Source organism: Schistocerca nitens, chromosome 12, assembly GCF_023898315.1.
Source record: "Schistocerca nitens isolate TAMUIC-IGC-003100 chromosome 12, iqSchNite1.1, whole genome shotgun sequence".
In the NCBI taxonomy this organism is placed as follows: domain Eukaryota; kingdom Metazoa; phylum Arthropoda; class Insecta; order Orthoptera; family Acrididae; genus Schistocerca; species Schistocerca nitens.
The window spans coordinates 188,628,309-188,651,260 of record NC_064625.1 but is presented as its reverse complement, the minus strand read 5'-3'; the positions used below and the strand labels follow the sequence as shown (position 1 = coordinate 188,651,260).

Genomic DNA, 22,952 nt, shown 5'->3' with positions numbered 1-22,952 from the left:
CAAGATAGATACGAAGCCCACGCCTACTACAGTAGTACAAGTTTATATGCCAACTAGCTATGCAGATGACGAAGAAAATGATGAAATGTATGATGATATAAAAGAAATGATTCAGGTACGGAAGGGAGACGAAAATTTAATAGTCATGGGTGACTGGAATTCGAGAGTAGGAAAAGGGAGAGAAGGAAACATAGTAGGTGAATATGGATTGGGGGGAAGAAATGAAAGAGGAAGCCGTCTGGTAGAATTTTGCACAGAGCATAACACTTGGTTCAAGAATCATAAAAGAAGGTTGTATACATGGAGGAATCCTGGAAATAGTAAAAGGTATCAGATAGATTCTATAATGGTAAGGCAGAGATTTAGAAAGCAGGTTTTAAATTGTAAGACATTTCCAGGGGCAGATGTGGACTCTGACCACAATCTATTGGTTATGAACTGTAGATTAAAACTGATGAAACTGCAAGAAGATGGGAATTTAAGGAGATGGGACCTGGATAAACTGAAAGAACCAGAGGTTGTAGAGAGTTTCAGGGAGAGCATAAGGGAACAATTGACAGGAATGGGGGAAAGAAATACAGGCCTCCTAAGCCTCTGGATTGATGTCTACAAACTTGGTACATATAGTACTTCAGAGGCAGAGGGATGAGGAGAAGCTAGAGACAGATAAGAGTAGGAGGATTAGGCACACAGAAGGGTGTGGAGCATATGGGCAAAGGGAGAGGGAAGGAGTAGATAGATAGGGAGACAGGCAGGACGTGGACAGAGAATGGGGTTTTTTGGCGAGAGATTGGGGGAGGAGACAAAGCTTGATATTTAGCTAATTAAAGCGAAAGTTTTATAAAGTAAGGTTTGGTTATTTTCTAAACAGACCTCATATTTGATTAATAGAACCCATATTGTATGAAAAATATAAATAGCTCTCTTCCATATATATATATATATATATATATATATATATATATATATATATATATATATATTGCTACGTCAGGAAAGAGGGAAGGAGAGGGAAAGACGAAAGGATGTGGGTTTTAAGGGAGAGGGTAAGGAGTCATTCCAATCCCGGGAGCGGAAAGACTTACCTTAGGGGGAAAAAAGGACAGGTATACACTCGCGCACACACACACATCTGCGGATGGGTATGTGTGTGTGTGCTAGTGTACACACAGGATAAGCAGCATGCCAATACATGCTGATGCTGTGTAGATGAATGAAGACTTGTTCAAGATTTACCATTGGTGTAATGTAATGTGGATAAATGCCTGTAACAAAAAGAAAGATGCAGAGACAGAACCAGACAACAAAGAGGGGGAACCAGACGCCAAAGATAGAGCCACATAACAAAGGAAAATGAAATTGTCGTCTGGGTTGTTGGCCGGGTGGCAGCATCCGGAGTAGGTCGGCTGCCAGTGACGCTACAGTGGGCGAGTCGCGTGTCGGCTACGATGAGGACAACACGGCACCCAGTCCACGAGCAGAGAAAATCTCCAACTGGGCTGTGAATTGAACCTGGGCCCACTGCAGAGTAGGCAACTGTGTTACCACTCAGCTAAGCAGGGGGACAGATAACAAAGAGAGACAACCTGACGACATAGGGAAAGAAGCCAACAACAAAGGGACAGAACCAGACAACGAAGAGAGAGAGTCAGACAACAAAGAGAATGAACCAGATAACCAAGAGACAGAACTAAACAACGAAGAGAGAGCCAGACAACAAAGAGTAAGGACCAGATAACTAAGAGACAGAACCAGACAAGAAAGTGAGAGAACCAGATAACTAAGAGGCAGAACCAGAGAACGAAGAGAGAGAACCAGACAACAAAGAGAAAGAAACACGAAGCAAAAAGAAAGTAACATATAAGAAAGAGAAAGAACCAGGTAGTACCCAGTGGTGAACATTTTGAACACGTGACATCACAAACGTATTTAGGATACTTGTTAGACTGTAACAGTAGTATCCTACTGGGGAAGGCGAATGGAATATTTCCATTTGCTGGAGCAGTTCTGGGAGACTGCTGAGGATCTGCAAGTCTACAAGATTCTACAGTACTGTTCCAGCTATTGCACTCCTTATCCCAGTAACACAATACGATAGACATCGAGCGGATTCAGACAGTGCTGCTAACACCAGTGCAGTGAAACCTACTGGCAGATTAAAACTGTGTGCCGGACCGTGACTCGAAATCGGGACCTTTGCCTTTTTTCATATCAGCGCACACTCCGCTGCAGAGTGAAAATCTCATTCTGGAAACCAGGGCAGTCTTCTGTTGTAATACATCTCGCTTGAAAGCGTAGCAGATATGTTTGGTGAACTTAATCCTTAGAAAAAAAAGACAATGCAGTTCTCGTAAAACTGTGAGTAAGAACTGTCATTCTGCTGCTGACATCAGACACAGCGATGTGCGAACACCAAAAACAGAACAGATTATCGTGCTTGGTACGGTGTGTCAAAACCGCTTGCATTAAAATTAGCTTCTAGTAGTCTCAGAATGGATAATTACGAGTCTTCGAGGGAATCTTATACCGTTCTCCGAGCAAAATAGTCGCAAGTTGAGGTAACGATGGTAGAGGATGGTAGCGATCAGGCAGCTTTCTCTGCAAAGTAGACAACAGTAGTACTGAGATCTGGTGACAGTGGTGGCGACGGGAAATAGGACAGCTCATCTAGAAGCTGCGAGGGAGCCTGCGGTCTCGGAATACAGCGTCACCATTGGATGCACCTAATCAGCCAAAATGGTCACATAATCCTTGGCAGTAATCCGACCTTGCAGAGTAACCGTGGGGCTCACGGAATACCGCGATATGGCTGTCCAAGTCGTAAATCAACAGCCGTCGTGTTTCACTCTTGGGTCTTAAACTCGGCCAAAAGTTGAAAACAGTGTGCAGTGAGTTATTCGACCAAATGACTTTCTCCCACTGCTTCAGAGTCCAAATTTTATGGGTTCAGCACCACAGTTTCCTGTTATCGGCATTTGCACCAATGATGCTCGCCCTGCAATTGCCAGCTTACTGAACTTTTTTCGCGTTGTTTTGCCGCTGACAGGGTTCGCGAGTGAGACATTCAGTTCTGCAGTGACTTTTGTAGTTGTCGTCTTCTTATTTCTCTTCACAATCCTCTTCAATCACCGTCCGTTACTATTACTTAGCTCTCACTTTTGCCCCGCATTGTGACTTAGTAGATGACGTTTTCCTGCATTCCCTGTATACGGTATAAATTTCTGATATGGCATCCCTCGAAATACCGAAGCACACACCATATAAGTACCAATAATTTGTCCAGTTTCGAATGCACTAAGCGCCAACATAATGCACTCAAAAAGGTGTTGATAATTTTCCTGACCACAGCTGACACTTGTAATGTGTTGAGGGAATTAAACGGATGCTAGCATTTATCTCGCAGCTTGCATTTCTCGTGGTGTTTCCATATACACTCCTGGAAATTGAAATAAGAACACCGTGAATTCATTGTCTCAGGAAGGGGAAACTTTATTGACACATTCCTGGGGTCAGATACATCACATGATCACACTGACAGAACCACAGGCACATAGACACAGGCAACAGAGCATGCACAATGTCGGCACTAGTACAGTGTATATCCACCTTTCGCAGCAATGCAGGCTGCTATTCTCCCATGGAGACGATCGTAGAGATGCTGGATGTAGTCCTGTGGAACGGCTTGCCATGCCATTTCCACCTGGCGCCTCAGTTGGACCAGCGTTCGTGCTGGACGTGCAGACCGCGTGAGACGACGCTTCATCCAGTCCCAAACATGCTCAATGGGGGACAGATCCGGAGATCTTGCTGGCCAGGGTAGTTGACTTACACCTTCTAGAGCACGTTGGGTGGCACGGGATACATGCGGACGTGCATTGTCCTGTTGGAACAGCAAGTTCCCTTGCCGGTCTAGGAATGGTAGAACGATGGGTTCGATGACGGTTTGGATGTACCGTGCACTATTCAGTGTCCCCTCGACGATCACCAGTGGTGTACGGCCAGTGTAGGAGATCGCTCCCCACACCATGATGCCGGGTGTTGGCCCTGTGTGCCTCGGTCGTATGCAGTCCTGATTGTGGCGCTCACCTGCACGGCGCCAAACACGCATACGACCATCATTGGCACCAAGGCAGAAGCGACTCTCATCGCTGAAGACGACACGTCTCCATTCGTCCCTCCATTCACGCCTGTCGCGACACCACTGGAGGCGGGCTGCACGATGTTGGGGCGTGAGCGGAAGACGGCCTAACGGTGTGCGGGACCGTAGCCCAGCTTCATGGAGACGGTTGCGAATGGTCCTCGCCGATACCCCAGGAGCAACAGTGTCCCTAATTTGCTGGGAAGTGGCTGTGCGGTCCCCTACGGCACTGCGTAGGATCCTACGGTCTTGGCGTGCATCCGTGCGTCGCTGCGGTCCGGTCCCAGGTCGACGGGCACGTGCACCTTCCGCCGACCACTGGCGACAACATCGATGTACTGTGGAGACCTCACGCCCCACGTGTTGAGCAATTCGGCGGTACGTCCACCCGGCCTCCCGCATGCCCACTATACGCCCTCGCTCAAAGTCCGTCAACTGCACATACGGTTCACGTCCACGCTGTCGCGGCATGCTACCAGTGTTAAAGACTGCGATGGAGCTCCGTATGCCACGGCAAACATGCTGACACTGACGGCGGCGGTGCACAAATGCTGCGCAGCTAGCGCCATTCGACGGCCAACACCGCGGTTCCTGGTGTGTCCGCTGTGCCGTGCGTGTGATCATTGCTTGTACAGCCCTCTCGCAGTGTCCGGAGCAAGTATGGTGGGTCTGACACACCGGTGTCAATGTGTTCTTTTTTCCATTTCCAGGAGTGTATTTGTCCAACCCCCCAATCCTGCCTATGGGCCATAAGAATAAGGGAAGAAATACATGAACGGAGTATCACAGAAAAACACTAATACTACTGCAAAGTACCCTCCATCACGCACTGTACACTGGCTTCCATAGCATATACAGGATGTTACAAAAAGGTACGGCCGAACTTTCAGGAAACATTCCTCACACACAAAGAAAGAAAATATGTTAAGTGGACATGTGTCCGGAAACGCTTACTTTCCATGTTAGATCTCATTTTATTACTTCTCTTCAAATCACATTAATCATGGAATGGAAACACATAGCAACAGAACGTACCAGCGTGACTTCAAACACGTTGTTACAGGAAATGTTCGAAATGTCCTCCGTTAGCGATGATATGTCCATCCACCCTCCGTCGCATGTAATCTCTGATGCGCTGATGCAGCCCTGGGGAATGGCGTATTGTACCACAGCCGTCCACAATACGAGCACGAAGAGTCTCTACATTTGGTACGGGGGTTGCGTAGACGAGAGCTTTCAAATGCCCCCATAAATGAAAGTCGAGGGGGTTGAGGTCAGGAGAGCGTGGAGGCCACGGAATTGGTCCGCCTCTACCAATCCATCGGTCACCGAATCTGTTGTTGAGAAGCGTACGAACACTTCGACTGAAATGTGCAGGAGCTCCATCGTGTCGTACTTGCAAAGGCACATGTTCTAGCAGCACAGGTAGAGTATCCCGTATGAAATCATGATAACGTGCATCGAGACATCACCAACAATGCCTGCCCAAACGTTCACAGAAAATCTGTGTTGATGACGTGATTGCACAATTGCGTGCGGATTCTCGTCAGCCCACACGTGTTGATTGTGAAAATTTACAATTTGATCACGTTGGAATGAAGCCTAATCCGTAAAGAGAACATTTGCACTGAAATGAGGATTGACACGTTGTCGGATGAACCATTCGCAGAAGGGTACCCGTGGAGGCCAATCAGCTGCTGATAGTGCCTGCACACGCTGTACACGGTACGGAAACAACTGGTTCTCCCGTAGCACTCTCCATACAGTGACGTGGTCAACGTTACCTTGTACAGCAGCAACTTCTCTGACGCTGACATTAGGGTTATCGTCAACTGCACGAAGAATTGCCTCGTCCATTGCAGGTGTCCTCGTCGTTCTAGGTCTTTCCCAGTCGCGAGTCATAGTCTGGAATGTTCCGTGCTCCCTAAGACGGCGATCAATTGCTTCGAACGTCTTCCTGTCGGGACACCTTCGTTCTGGAAATCTGTCTCGATACAAACGTACCGCGCCACGGCTATTGCCCCGTGCTAATCCGTACATCAAAGGGGCATCTGCCAACTCCGAATCTGTAAACATTGCACTGACTGCAAAACCACGTTCGTGATGAACACTAACCTGTTGATGCTACGTACTGATGTGCTTGACGCTAGTACTGTAGAGCAATGAGTCGCATGTCAACACAAGCACCGAAGTCAACATTACCTTCCTTCAATTGGGCCAACTGGCTGTGAATCGAGGAAGTACAGTACATACTGACGAAACTAAAATGATCTCTAACATGGAAATTAAGCGTTTCCGGACACATGTCCACATAACATCTTTTCTTTATTTGTTTGTGAGGAATGTATCCTGAAAGTTTTGCCGTACCTTTTTGTAACACCCTGTATATGTAATTTCCAAATAAATTTCCTTTACTTCACGTATATGGTCACAACGTTATGGCAACAGACTACATGTTTCAGTTTATAATGACCATCTTCACATCTGTTTTTATAAAACAGACTATGTCGCAGCTTCGTAATTTCCAAAGTCGTGTGTATTATCTTCTACTTCATGAGACACCCTTACTGTGAGTGCAAAAATAACAGGTGCCATCATTTAACCAACTGCCTTTGCTTGCGCCGTATTACACATTCAGCACGAAGAGTTCATCAAGAAAAAAAAGATGTATGATGTATTAGGATAAGCACACAGTACAAACGTAACAACTGTAGCAATTTATTCATTTGGTGCATGTACTTGAAGACATAATAGCAAGCCATCTAAATCATTGTTAATATTATGACCCCAGTGTTTATGAAATATATACATCAGCTATAATTATTCCCTCGTTACTGTAAATCTTCAATTTAAATGTTCACTGATATTAAATGACCTGATTAGCTGTTTTTGTGGGTAAGGGGCATGATCATTGTATTATGCATCTAAGAAACATAAGATCACAATTTAGAGAAGTGTCGGGCGAGGGGGGGGGGGGGGGGCAGAAAGGAGTATGCAACTATAAAGAAATATTGCAATCTAGCAATCTACATTTGTTTTGGAGTGTGGTCGTAATAATATCTGTCTATGAAAGACGCACTGAAAAGTAATGCCTCCGAATTTTTTATGTGACAACTCTAAGAGGGGACATAGGAGAAAATGGGCGTGTTTACATAATCTAACACAGTTTCTGGTGTTTGAAAGATAATAGGACCAAATTTTGCATGTGAAGAATTATGTTATGGACTACATTATGGAATTTTTTCTGATTTTTTCCTCAAAAAATTTGATCGTGGCATTGTTGAAAATTTTCGCATTACATGCTATCACACAAGGAACATTTTCACAAAAATTACTTTACTTACAACTTTCATGTTGTGGCGGGTAATTCTTAGTAATCAGATAACCAAATGTGTGGAACAGTTTTTAATATCAGTTTTAGGGCTCTTACAATTTATTTTTAAAAAATTACACGTATGAAACAAAGCAATTCCAACTTCACAGAAAAGTAAATAATTTTAACAGAAATTTTATGCTATGAACAAAGTATGCAGAAAATTTCTCTTTTCTATCTCCAGTGGTTCGGGGGAAATTTTCCTTATACCCTGAAAAATGAAAGTTCCGTGAAATCCACATAATAGATTTTATAAGGATTTACACTATAAATTATGTAGACCATAACCATATATTTGGTCTTCCTGCTGTTCGTGTACCTGTTTCCTTTTTATTGGATATTTCTGGCATGTCCTTTTGGCTATATCCTTCACAGACAGTTTAGAATGTGCAAGACGAGTGGTATCTATCTTCTTCAATAGCTTCTCGGTGAAGCAACCTTCAAAAAGTCCTAGTCCAGTATGGGTCCTTATTCTTCTAATGTTCCCATCATTAAACACCAGACATGCATCATATGTGGAAATTTTAACAACAGTAGATGAGCTAAATATTGTTTTTGGCCATCTTTTCCAAATGAGACTGTTGAAGCTCTCATTCGGGTTTTGGGTTCCACCATGGGTACATTTCTTTAAGAAATCTGGATGAGCTAGAAACTGGAATGTTGGCTTTTTGGTGTTTAAGAGTGCTTCAGGAAGACTATGTTTATGTGAATAGGTTTTGTTTTCTGCTTGTGTCTGCTTATATTTGCACCAGGATATATCACATAGTTCATGTACTGGCTTCTCATCCGTTGACAACTTGTGAAAAAGTATTTCCCACACTGCCTTCTGCTTTGCCTTCAAATCTCCAGTGTTTTGCCTTATTGTTTTGCCATATTTGCAAATTGTGGATCTCTTTGTCAGTCAGGCGTTTTGGCCCAACCACTGGCTTTCCACCTTTCAGTTTCAGAAGTCTCCCACCCATCCTCTTCTGAATGTGGCCCATACGCTCTAGCTTTTCAGTGTTACATCCATTTCCATATGGATTGCCTTCTACAACAGATTTGAAAGCACTAGAATCTCCATCACCAAAGTATTTCACATATCTAACTCCATTCCTCATTTCGCTCCGATGAAACATTAATTTCATTCCTGCTGTCTCCATGCCACTGCTGGGAACCATCATAATTCTTGCTGCAAATTATTGTGTGTTCTATTTGCCATTGTCTCGCTTATTGTCTAACGTCTTCGTCTGTGCACAAATAGAGCAGTATTTGGACATTACCTGCAAATCCAAAACTTTTCCTGTATCATCACTTATAACTGATGAAACACCATCATAGAAGATCGTTACTTAAGAATTCATATTTGCAATGAAAGCGATATTTTGTGTGTGATATATGGAATTAGAAATAAAAAGACGTACATTTTTCATAAAAATTAATAGATATATTAATTAGCAGGATCGGCTGTAGTGGCGCAAGATCGGCCGTCTCCGGAATCCACTGATATCGGAGCCACTGTCACCGTAGAACGCCATTTTTGTTACTCTTGATGACATCTTCCCAAGCACAGGGTATTTCAAAAAGAACATACGTATTACAAAGTGTTATTTTGTCCAAACTACCGATCGCTGCGCCTCGTCTTGGCTATCGGAGAAACGAATACATAGTCTAGTTTATATTAATAGCCGATAGATGTCAGTTGCCTTCTGTTTTGCTTTGTAACCGTCATATGTTTACAATGGATACTCCGCAGCAGAAATCATTTTGTGTTCTCGAGTTTGCGAAGTGCAATTGCGTGATTTCAGTGCAAAGACGTTTCAGGTTGACGCACCAAACTGATCCTCTGAATGGGTGGAACATTCGCAGACGGTATCGACAGTTTGTAGACACGTGATGTGTATGTAATGGAAGAGTCGTGGCCACCCTCGTGTTCCTGAAGAAAATGTTGGGCGAATTCAAACAGTGTTCCCACGTAGTCCTTCAAAATCGACTCGTCGTGCCAGTCGGGAGTTGCAACAGCCTACAATAACGGCTTGGCGTGTTTTGAGACGTCGGTTCGTTGTGAAGCTGTTACAAGCTCTGCATCCCGATGACAAACGTAAGCGTGTCGCATTTTGTAACGAGATTGTTGATGCTATTGACAATGATAACGCTTTCCCACAACGCATCGTGTTCAGTGATGAAGCGGCTTTCCATGTTAGGGTAAGGCAAAACAAACACAATGTTCGAATTTGGGGCCTACAGAATCCACATGCAGCCGCTGAACAGGTAGGAGATGCGCCCAGAGTCAATGTGCTTTGTGCGATATCCCGATCATCTGTTTACGGCCCATTATTCTTCGATGGAAACACAGTTAACGGTCAACAGTATCTCGCTATGTTACAAAACTGGTTGTTTCCCAGGCTGCACGAAGACAACTTCATTTTTCGACAAGATGGGGCAGCCCCTCACTGGAATATCTGAATGAGAGTCTACCGAACCGTCGGATTGGTCGTCAAGGAGCTGGCAACTTAGCATGTCTCAGCTGGGCTTCACGGTCACCGCTTTTGACACCCTCACACTTGTGTCTGTGGTGTTTCGTTAAAGACAACGTCTATGTACCACAACTCCCACAGAACCTGGAAGAGTTGAAGAACCGGATCCGTACTGCCGTAACATCAGTGACGAAGGACATTCCTGCCCGAGTATGGGAGGAATTTGAGTATGGATGTCATATTGTTCGTGTCGCTCATCGAGGACGTATTGAACATCTGTAATCTGCACTTGAGAACAAACGCAAGAAAACTTCCACATCCAGAAAGCCATAGCAGAAAACAAACATGTGATAAATGAACAAACACACATCAGCACAGGCTCACTACTACACTTAATAAAGGAAATGATAACATAAAACAAAAAGCTCTTCCCCTCGTGATCTGGACACACACACACACACACACACACACACAAGCAGAGCCATATATACATATATACCATTATTCTCACACACAAACGGACACAAAAATGCATGCACGAACAGATCGCAGATACTTCAGTAATTACACTCGAAATTTTGGCAATAACATTCGATCTATGCAAAAACATTTGACAGTCGGCAACAGAAACCAAACATTGCATTGAAACAAGCGTTCAGTTCATAGTGCTGTGCAATGTGGAAAAAAAACCGCAAACTGGCATTCATAACAAGAAGAAGAAGAACAAAAATGCAACAGGAGCGTAATATGTAAGAAATTGTCCACGCAACCTGTAAGTACAGTTCACAACATTACTACTTACTAGGAAATACCAACCACCAGCACTGTCTATAACCTCTAGGCACAGTGACAAAAATGTAAATTAATAGCTAACGTATGTACATATTCCAGGCCACTGATGATGCCTTGCAGAAAATAAAGTCGAAACGCGTATGGCACTAAAATAGTGTTTTATTCAGTTGCTGTCAGACAGTCAATAAGTCACAAATTATCAATATACTGATATATGAACTTGAGAAGTTGGTAAATACAGGGTGATGAAAAAGTCAGTATAAATATGAAAACTTAATAAACCACGGAATAATGTAGATAGAGAGCTAAAAATTGACACACATGCTTGCAATGACATGGGGTTTTATTAGAACAAAAAAAAGTTCACAATGACATGGGGTTTTATTAGAACAAAAAAAAAGTTCACAAAATGTGCGGCAGATGGCGCTGGACAGCAAAACTGCTACCGTGACGGGTGAGAGGTATGCCGATATGTTACAGAATCGCAACATCCCCAGCCTGGCTGATAAACACCTGCTGGAACGTACGATGTTTATGTAGGATGGAGCTCAACCCCATATTGCTAGACGCAAGAAAGATCTCTTGCGCGCGTCGCTTGGTAATGATCGTCATGCTTGGCCTCCCAGGTCCCCAGACCTCAGTCCGTGCGATTATTGGCTTTGGGGTTACCTGAAGTCGCAAGTGTATCGTGACCGACCGACATATCTAGGGATGCTGAAAGACAACATCCGACGCCAATGCCTCACCATAACTGCGGGCTGCTTTACAGTGCTGTTCACAACATTATTCCTCGACTACAGCTATTGTTGAGGAATGATGGTGGACATATTGAGCATTTACTTTGTTTTGTCTTACTTTGTTATGCTAATTATTGCTACTCTGATCAGATGAAGCGCCATCTGTCGGACATTTTTTTGAACGTTTGTATTTTTTTGGTTCTAATAAAACGCCATGTCATTCCAAGCATGTGTGTCAATTTGTACCTCTCTATCTACATTATTGCGTGGTTTATTCAGTTTTCAAATTTAAACTGACTTTTTGATGACCCGGTATGTGTGTAAAGTCGTGTTTGTATGTATTAAAGTTAAATAAATAGTGTTTTGTACATAGTTCCGCGTAATCAGCGCGTACACAACTTTCCAACTAGAGCCCGCCACGCTAAGCACAACGGCGCAGGCGCAGCACTCGTCTGTCTGCGCACTACGAGATGGCGCTGCCTTAGAGACGGACCAAATTCTGCTTCCGCCGATCCGCGTATTAATATGTAACGCAGCCAATGAGATTGCTGCTAATGTAGAACCTTTTCTTCTCACGGATCACACTCGCGCAGTGATACCTGAACGCGCGAGTTATTATAACGAGTGTACAGACCTCCGATTAGTCAGTCTGCATTAGTCTGTAGTCAAGTTTCAGTCTGCGCCTAATAAGACTACCGTATTCCTGTACATAGCCATGACGATAAATGAATAGACACTTTTTCAAGAGAGATATGTGAGAATAAGATTAACGTACCTAGACCAAAGGAAGTTCACATTGTCAATTGTAAACAGCAACCAGAATCAAGTTAAGTAATTTCTATGCTTTTTATTATTTTAATAAATGTGTGTGAAAATTAATCAAGTTCTTTTTAAAGTTGGTCACCTTGAATCTGCTACTCTAAGCGTGCAAGTGGCATTTCTATCGTCTGACCTAACGGCAGAAGATAAACACGCCACGATAAGACCACGAGACATATTGCTGGCACTCGCCTACTCCGTTAGAGCGACAAGTCAAATAATGTGATGGTGTGTGTAACGAAGGTCTTACAGTACGCACACCACAAATATATATATTCGAAATATGCATATCCCCTTTGAAACACCGTGTAGTTCCCTCTCGGAGACTGAAAAGGGGGTATCGGATGAGAAAACGTAACGTAAGACTCGGTAGTTGTTTTTTGGTGCCGGCCGAGGTGGCCGAGCGGTTCTAGGCGCTACAGTGTGGAACCGCGCGACCGCTACGGTCGCAGGTTGGAACCGTGCCTCAGGCACGGATGTGTGTGGTGTCCTTAGGTTTAAGTTGTAGTGGACTGATGACCTGAGCAGTGCTGACAGCCACTTTGTTTTCTGGTGTTGCCGGCAGCGGGCCGCGGCGGGCGCAAGCTGGACGAGGTGCGGGACAAGTTCCAGAAGGCGTGCCGGCGGCTGCACGCCACGCACAACGAGTACGTGCTGCTGCTGGCGGCGGCGGCGGAGGCGGAGCGCGCGCTGCGACACCTGCTGCTGCCGGCCGCGGGCCGCCGCGCGCGCGCCGCCCACCTCGCGCTGCTGCCCGCCTGGCGACACGCGCTGCGCGCCGCCGCCCCCGCGCCCGCCCCCGCGCTCCAGGCCGCGCTCGACGCGCTCGACGACGCCGGCCGCGAGTACGACGAGTTCGCCGCCGACCCCGCCAGGTAAGGCGCCACGGCCGGCAGCTTGCGCATACAGGGCGCTCACTACACCGACCGTCCACCCGACTGTCCGACCGACCGACTCTCCACCCGACTGTCCACCCGACTGTCCGACCGACCGACAGTCCGACCGACCAACCGTCCGACCGACCGAATGTCCGCCCGACTGTCCGACCGACCGACTGTCTGACCGACCGACCGACTGTCCGACGACCGACCGTCCGACCGACTGTCCGACCGACCGACCGACCGACCGACCGAATGTCCGCCCGACTGTCCGACCGACCGACTGTCTGACCGACCGACCAACTGTCCGACCGACCGACTGTCCGACGACCAACCGTCCGACCGACCGACCGTCCGACCGACCGACCAACAGTCCGACCGACCGACTGACTGTCCGACCGACCGACCGACCGACTGTCCGACCGACCGACCTACTGTCCGACCGACCGACCGACCTACTGCCCGACCGACCGACCGACCAAAGAACCATCCAACCGACCTATGATTTCAGCAAATCTGTGTGCATCCTATCCGTTCAGTTTTCACTCGGGATTTCTGCGCCGCCCTGTTCCAATCGGTGGATGCAAGCTGAACATTGAGGTTATGTTCGACGAGATGTCGCTTAACCCGGCGGCACAGGGACCGTGTTGTCGAACGTTAACGCTGAGCGTGCCAAGTTCAACGTGCTACTGAACGCTCAGCAACGATGCGACTCGTGCATACGGTACGTGGGCCCCAACGTGGTATACGCGATCGCAACGCACTCCAGCAGCAGTTGAGGGATGTTTCTAGTTGGTTAATCACACTGTTTACTCAACGGGCGCGCATAAAATTCGCACGCTAGCTCTATTAGAACGCACATTTCCTCCATCGTCCACGAAAAGGAAAGCACCATGTCCAATCAATAAGGACACAGACTTATAAAAGCTCCATTACAAACAGTGCGGTACAAATTTGGAATACTTCTCCACATAAGATAAACATTATTTCATCATTCCCACCCAAGGTCAGTCTTACTTGATCACTGTTCCTACCCAGTAGCGGAATCATTGTAACATGTGAATTACGAAGCGTAAAAGAAAAAGGAGCAAAATATCTTTATACGAGTACCGCAAACTGTCGTGTAGAGTAAGCCAATCGAACAAAGTCACCCCTCAAAAAAGGGGAACTTGTATTTACATAACATCAAATATTATAGTCTGTACTTATTTTAAACTAATAATAAAGTATCAGAACATAATAAAAACGTGAATGTTAGGAAAAAAAATTGGTTGTGTCAGGACGTGAACGACTGCCCCAACAAAAAACTCGTTTATAGACAGTGACGCTATTCATTACGCTAAACCAACATCACACCTGTTGTCTCTTATCATAGGATCTTACCTTTTGCTAAAAACCTTAATCGTAGTTATGTTACTAATTGCAATTTAATTATCAGACATTGTACCAAGAACAATGCGTTTTGGGTGGATCTTCAGTGTGTCGCTGCCTTCAAATAGCCTACTCTCATTATACGCAAGTTACAATAATTCTTTTGCCACGAATACGATGTTTCTGATTATTGTATTGGAACGAATCACAGAACTAAGAACGGGTTTTCCAGTGATTCTCAATTTGCTGGTGCTCAGAAACGGCATATATACATATAGGGTTGAAACGAATGCCAATATGGCGCCTCACAACTCTGTACTGAAGGGAGACGGCGAGCATGTGACGTAGGTGGCGTTGTGCCATCTCATTGGTCAACGCTCAGACGCACGCTCAGAATATCCGACATGCCAGATACTGCTCTGCACGTTGGGAAAGACTCCCGAACGTGCTATTCCAGGCTGTGGCGTCAGAAACTCGGCACGCTCAACGCTCAGCGTTCGGATCCACGGTCCGTGTGCCCATGGCTTTAGTCTTACATAAAAGACTGGAGTTTTGTCTCGGTTGTGTTAGAGGTAATAGCACAAAAAGAGAACCAAAGAGAAACAATCACTCTAAGAACTTACAAGGGAACCTCCCCATCGCACCCTCTCAGATTTAGTTATAAATTGCCACAGTGGATAGGCCTTGAAAAACTGAACACAGATCAATCGAGAAAACAGGAAGAGGTTGTGTGGAACTACAAAAAAATAAGCAAAATATACAAACTGAGTAGTCCATGCGCAATATAGGCAACATCATGGATAATGGGTGGCTGAGATTAGTACAAGTGTCCTTTCATTACGCGCAAATTTCTTAGGTTGGTAGCGAAAGCGAAAGTGACCTTTCTTTACCGCCAGAATTCAAACTTGGCGAGGGTTCCTAGGAAGAGATGGCAGTCTGATCCTTGAAAAGTAGTTGAAAGTAGGTAGTGGAACACCTTTTCGTACTGTTACGCCTTCTACACCACTTGTTAGCAACAGACACAGCGGCTGCGCTAAAGACTGAGACGGCATGGAGTTTTACAATTATTTATTGAACTTTGTCCCTCGTCGTCGGTGCCCAGCCCTGCGGATCCCTCCGCCTGGCAGTCTCAGGCCAGCAGTGCTCCGCTGAAGCCAGGACGTCCTGTGGTTGAGATAACTGTTACAGAATTGTTCAAACCCTCAATATCGTCTGTATCTGCTGTTCCAAAAATTGTTTTCAGCATCTTCCCACCTGCACTCAATCAACCCCTCTTTGCTCTCTTTCTCCTCCCTGGAATCATGCTCACGACTTGGCGCAGTTGTTCCCTTCCTTATTTCCTTACATGACGTATCCAAAGCCTCGTACTCTTCTTACACGTCCCGTAATATTCCGTTCTTAGATGCAACCGTTTCCACACTCGATACCACGTCCTGTAGCTGCCGCATCTCGTTCCTTACCTGCAGGATGTTTAGTGCCAGCCAAAGCGTCCACTCGTGACTCGTGAGGACCACATCCGGTTGTTTCCCGAACAACACCCCACTTCGCAACGGCATATCCTGTACCTGGCCAGCTCGTGTCAGTTGCCAGAGGACTACGGCCCATACTATCCACTCGTACCCCATCCCGCGTCACAGAATGGAGAGAGAAGGAGAAACCCCCATCACTGCCCCTCAATACCAATAAACTAACCCTGGCCCGTGCACAACAATAACACACACGTGATAATTACTGCTAACTACGCATCCCTCGAACGCAACTTATACTTAATACCCGGTTTACTGTCTGCTTCTGGCGCTTCTTTTCGCTTTCTGGCACAGGGAGAAGTACATATACACGGATCTACTACCCCCTGGAAGGGCTTAACTCTACTAACGTGAACCACCGTTGTCTGGGTAGGCAATTGTAATTTTACATTAATAGGTGATGTTACTTCCACTACCTGGTACGGTCCCTGGAACTTGTTTGTGAACTTCTCGGTTCTCCCTTTTGGAACATACGGATTACCTAGTAGCGCCCATTGGCCTACTCTGTACTGTGGCAACTTCCTCGTTGAACCCCCCCCCCCCCCCCCCACCCCTCCCATCCGTTCCTGTCGTTCCAACGCTTTCGTGTTTCGTGTTAGCTCGCCCTCCGCTCCCATGTCAAAAGCTGATGGCGTCTTCCGACCATACACCACTTCGTACGGCGACAATCCTGTCGACGTATGTACCTTACTGTTATATGCACCGGTTACGAATTGCAAGTACACATCCCAGTCGTTGTGTTGACTATTTACATAGTGACTCAACATCTTAGCGATCGTGCGATGCAGTCTCTCCGTTCGTCCATTTTCTTGCGGATGGAATGGACCTTCAGTAACTTACAGAGTTGCTTCATCAGATCACACGTGAAGTTAGTACCTCGATCAGAGATTAAGGACTGAGGTATTCCATACCTGAGTAACCAATTATTAACTAAAGCTTGTGCCATCGTACTTGCTTTCTGATCTGGCAATGCGACCGTGACTAAATACCTAGAAAAGTGGTCAGTCACTGTTAACACATACTTATTCCCTGCTGCACTCCTATTACATGGGCCTAATATATCAATTCCGATTTGTTGGAAAGGTCTGTCTGCCTCTGGTAATCTTTGAATCTTTTGATGACTCGAGTCTGCAGGTTGTGCGCATGGCAGGCAATTCGTGACGCACTCGTCCACGTTTTGACGGCGTGTCCTCCACCAAAACTTCTCCGCTATCCGCCTATCGGTAGCTCTTCTCCCGCCATGTCCTGAAAGAAAATGGGTCATGCGCCTGATGCAAAACTTCAGATCTTAACGCTGCCGGTACGACGACGCGCGGGCCGCATTTCGTCGACCTGCAAAGTAACCCGTCCTGTACTAGGAACTGCGTTTGCTTTCTGAACAACTGGCAATCACTATCCACGGCTTGTGTCCTTTCCACTCATCTTCAGTAACCCCTACCACTTGTGATACTGCCACTTTCCTGCTCAATGCGTCGCCATTGGCATGTTTCACGCCTGGCTCGTGTATCACCTCATAATCGAACTCACTGAGTTTCAGCGCCCATCTCACTACCCTACTCGCTGGGTCTTTCAGACCTAATAACCATTTCAGAGCTGAATGATCCGTCACAGCCTTAAACCTTCTACCGCACAGATAACATCGAAAGTACGAAATCCCGTATATTACCGCTAACAATTCCTTCTCCGTCGTAAAGTAATTTTTTCCGCCTTGTTAAGTTGACGAGACGCGAACGCAATCGGATGTTCTTTGCCATCAATTTCTTGCGCAAGTACAACTCCAAGAGCGTGACTAGACGCGTCACATTGTACTATAAACTCCTTCGAAAAGTCTGGAAACTTCAAAACTGGATCTGATGTCAGTATCCGTTTCAACTCTTGAAATGCTTCTTCGCACTCTGACGTCCACTGGAAGATAACACCTTTTGTTAGCAACTTAGTAAGTGGCCTCGCTATTTCTGCTAACCCCTGTACGAATTTTCGATAGTAGCTCGCAAGACCAATACACGATTGCAGTTGTTTAACCGTTTGCGGAACCGGAAAATCTCGTACTGCAGAAGTGAGACGAGGATCTGTCCATACCCCGTCCTGACTGATAACATGCCCGAGATAATTTACTCGTGTTTGCGCAAAATGGGGCATTTGTCCAAACTCAATGTTAGCCGTGCTGCCTCTGATCTTTTAAACACCTCCTCTAACCGTTCCACATGCTGCTCTATATCTCTTGAAAAAACTATAATGTCATCCAGATACACCATGCATTTTTTCGGTTTCAACCCTCGAAGGACTCCATCTAACAACCTGTGAAATGTTGCTAAAGCGTTTTTTAGTCCAAACGGCATCCTTATACGAGGGCGGTTCAATAAGTAATGCAACACTTTTTTTCTGAAACAGGGGTTGTTTTATTCAGCATTGAAATACACCAGGTTATTCCCCAATCTTTTAGCTACACAACACTATTTTTCAACGTAATCTCCATTCAATGCTACGGCCTTACGCCACCTTGAAATGAGGGCCTGTATGCCTGCACGGTACTATTCCACTGGTCGATGTCGGAGCCAACGTCGTACTGCATCAATAACTTCTTCATCATCCGCGTAGTGCCTCCCACGGATTGCGTCCTTCATTGGGCCAAACATATGGAAATCCGACGGTGCGAGATCGGGGCTGTAGGGTGTATGAGGAAGAACAGTCCACTGAAGTTTTGTGAGCTCCTCTCGGGTGCGAAGACTTGTGTGAGGTCTTGCGTTGTCATGAAGAAGGAGAAGTTCGTTCTGATTTTTGTGCCTACGAAGACGCTGAAGTCGTTTCTTCAATTTCTGAAGAGTAGCACAGTACACTTCAGAGTTGATCGTTTGACCATGGGGAAGGACATCGAACAGAATAGCCCCTTCAGCGTCCCAGAAGACTGTAACCATGACTTTACCGGCTGAGGGTATGGCTTTAAACTTTTTCTTGGTAGGGGAGTGGGTGTGGCGCCACTCCATTGATTGCCGTTTTGTTTCAGGTTCGAAGTGATGAACCCATGTTTCATCGCCTGTAACAATCTTTGACAAGAAATTGTCACCCTCAGCCACATGACGAGCAAGCAATTCCGCACAGATGGTTCTCCTTTGCCCTTTATGGTGTTCGGTTAGACAACGAGGGACCCAGCGGGAACAAACCTTTGAATATCCCAACTGGTGAACAATTTTGACAGCACTACCAACAGAGATGTCAAGTTGAGCACTGAGTTGTTTGATGGTGATCCGTCGATCATCTCGAACGAGTGTGTTCGCACGCTCCGCCATTGCAGGAGTCACAGCTGTGCACGGCCGGCCCGCACGCGGGAGATCAGACAGTCTTGCTTGACCTTGCGGCGATGATGACACACGCTTTGCCCAACGACTCACCGTGCTTTTGTCCACTGCCAGATCACCGTAGACATTCTGCAAGCGCCTATGAATATCTGAGATGCCCTGGTTTTCCGCCAAAAGAAACTCGATCACTGCCTGTTGTTTGCAACGCACATCCGTTACAGACGCCATTTTAACAGCTGCGTACAGCGCTGTCACCTGTCGGAAGTCAATGAAACTATACGAGACGAAGCGGGAATGTTTGAAAATATTCCACAAGAAATTTCCGGTTTTTTCAACCAAAATTGGCCGAGAAAAAAAATGTGTTGCATTACTTATTGAACTGCCCTCGTATACTCCAAGTGACCACAATGCGTCGTAAATGCTGTTTCTGGTCTAACGCTTCTGTGATATTCGGAATCGGATATACGTGCGCTACTGTCCGTCATTCAAATGTCTGCAATCGCAACAAAAGCGACATTTTTTCGACCCGTTCGGTGTCTTCTTCGGAACTAGGACCACGCTACTAGACGAAGGACTGTTACTGTGCTGGATTATCCCATCTTCCAGTTGTTGCTCTATTAATTGCTCTACTACTGGTTGTAATTGTTTCGGTAGTATGTATGGCTTACGATACACGGGAGCGTGATTCCCTGTCGGAGTACGAAGCTGTGTTATCGATGTAGCAGGTAATGTACCCTGTGCTTCAAACAATGCTTTATACTTTAGTAATAATGCTTCCATACCCGAACGATCATTTCCTCTCAAATGATTTGCCTTGTCACGAAGTGCAGACATGCTGACGGTTTGCTTTACATCGTAGTCTAGCCTCGAACTATCGATGTCCTCTTCATCCATTAACTCTACTGTGGCTATTACTAATCCCTTCGGCAGATCGACATTATCTAAACTCACCGGAACCATAAACTGCCTGTTAATGTCCATTAGCCGTGATACACTCGTACGAATAAAGCAATGCTTTTCGTCTAAAACCTCATTACTCGGTAGCTTACTTTCCTGTACCTGTTTGTACTCTGTCACACGAAATCACCTTTAATGCACTTGTACGCAGTTTAGTTGGTATCACCTTAGATGTCGGTGCACCTTGCGACTGAAACTGCTGTACCCATCGAGAAAAAGTTCCCACCGAGTTCCAGCGTATGTTGCGAAAGGTCAATTTTGGCGTGACGTTTAATCAGAAAGTCCAAACCAAGTATCGCTGGAAATCTCTGTCTCACAGTTGACACCACCTCCATTTGTCCCGGAACCACACGTTCCCTGTCTCAAACTTGAGCTGTGTTGTCCCTAGTGCATCACCTGCTGCACGCAATCTGTATCTGGGAGCTTCCAGTCCTTTGTTGCCCACGAGGTCCACTAAAGCTGATGGCACACGGGAGCCTCAGCCCACCAGTGCTCCACTGAGGCCAGGATGCCCTGCGGCTGAGGGCACCGCTCAGTGCCCCAGTACGTGAGGTCAGCTGCTGCCGCCTGCTGCACCGCCGGCTGGGAAGCGACGGACGGACCACGCGCCGTGGGGCCCGGTTGCCGTGGAGTCCGGGCGTCAGTCCCCGGCAGTGCCTGGGACCGAGACCGCGCAATGGCTGGTCCTGCTGGAAGTTCTCGCTGTAGTTAGTCAGCCACGGTGCCGACCGAACTCGGGCCGGCCTCCAGAGATGAAGTTGACAACTGGCGGCGAACAGATGACTCCTGCGAGCTGGAACAGACTTCCGGAATCGTCACCTACGGAGATTGAACATTCGGACACGGACCACGTCCGTCCTCAGATCCGAACTGCTTCCTAATGGCTTCTGGCTGTTGCTGCCTGCGCTCGCTATTTATATCCGGCAGGAGGACGTTTTTTACCCTCGGTGGTAGCTTTTTGTTATTACTCTCACCGTATATTGCAGCATAACTCAGCGTGCTGGCCTCACTTCCCCTTAATCAACACTCTCCAGGCTTCGCTCGGCGCTCAGTCTCTGTGCGTCCTTGCGTCAGAAGCCCGCATCCCGTGGTCGTGCGGTAGCGTTCTCGCTTCCCACGCCCGGGTTCCCGGGTTCGATTCCCGGCGGGGTCAGGGATTTTCTCTGCCTCGTGATGGCTGGGTGTTGTGTGATGTCCTTAGGTTAGTTAGGTTTAAGTAGTTCTAAGTTCTAGGGGACTGATGACCATGGATGTTAAGTGCCATAGTGCTCAGAGCCATTTGAACCATTTGAACCTTGCGTCAGCCTGCTGGTAGACGGTTGCTGTCAGCAAGGCTATCTGTGCCTGCCTACTCCGCAACGCCTCGGTCGCCGGCATGCCTCTGTTTTGCCATTCTCCACTGCGTGAAGCAATGCTTACTACAACAATACCTATATGAAATTGTAAATTGAATTATTTAATATGATTAAAACTCAAATGGAATCAAGTATTTAGTTAATTGATAGGTTAGATGCGCGATGTGGGTGTTAGCATATTTACAGGAGACTGTGTCCAGCGCTTGTATGGAGGTGGTAGCTGAGGGTGTGTGATGTAAGTCGTCGGATGCCTGCGGGGCGGCGGCGCAGCGCGTGTCCGGTTATAACGCGCGCGCTTGTGTGATAGAGAGCATACGGTCTTGTGTCAGTTAACTTAGTGAGAGTGTTGTTTGTCGAGCAAGCCACACGGTGGACTGGCGGTTGTGTGACGTCAGGGTAGATTCCGCTGTCCAGCAAACAACTTTGGTGCCAGCCGATCTAAGGATGTGAGGTGAGCGGTCGGACGGTGGCAGACCGGTGAGGCAGTACGAGAGAAAGCGGACGTCACGGTGGCGTCCTCTGGTGCAGGCGATACCAAGTAGACTCTGGACCTCGTGCTGGTGGACGCAGTTCGTGCAGCCATCATGTTCTGACTGTGGGTGGCACCCTCTGCTGATGAGAATATCAACTAAGTAAGCTGGAGTCCGGACCTCATGGCGAACACACCTGCATGATATTGTTTAAATAATAATAAAGACGAGTCCGTTTTTCCCGCCATTATCATAGGTGTCCGCTTTATCATGTTGGAATTTGAACTTCGCGCGATTTTTATATGGGAGGGGGTTAGGTTAGTGGAGGTAGCCAAATTGACCTATGTTCTCGCCAAAATTCAAACTTCCCGCCAAAATCCGCCATCTTGGATGACGGACCAAACATTGTTCCGACATGTCCATTGTCGTGCGTTTTCGATTCGGCGTCAAGAGTCGCGGCACCCATCTTGGAGGTACTTCTTTCATTTGTAATTCTTCAGTTAAAATGTGATATACCCTTTGAGATCACATCTGGCAAGCGTGATCAATTTCACGCTCTTTCAATCGGCGAACCTCTGTGACCATTTTGTGCACTTTTGCAATGATTTCTCGAGTAGTGACACATCTTGGACGACCAGTTCGCGGATCACCATCTGCGCTGTCCCGACCAAATTTAAATTCGTGTGTTCACTTGGCAACAGATGAATATGAAGGAGCAGAGTCCGCCAGAGTATTCTGCAAATGGACACGAATCTCCTTTGCTTTCGTACCTTTCTATACGAAG

The 22,952-nt window shown here is 46.5% G+C and overlaps 1 protein-coding gene across 1 annotated transcript in view; it reads left to right on the top strand.

Moving 5' to 3' along the window:
- LOC126215008 (tyrosine-protein kinase Fer) overlaps nucleotides 1–22,952 on the top strand; it is a 680,444-nt gene that overhangs the window by 481,677 nt on the left and 175,815 nt on the right. The window contains exon 4 of the mRNA XM_049941633.1: nucleotides 12,881–13,190. Within this exon, the coding sequence (XP_049797590.1) occupies nucleotides 12,881–13,190 (310 nt within the window). The remainder of the gene's footprint in view (nucleotides 1–12,880; nucleotides 13,191–22,952) is intronic.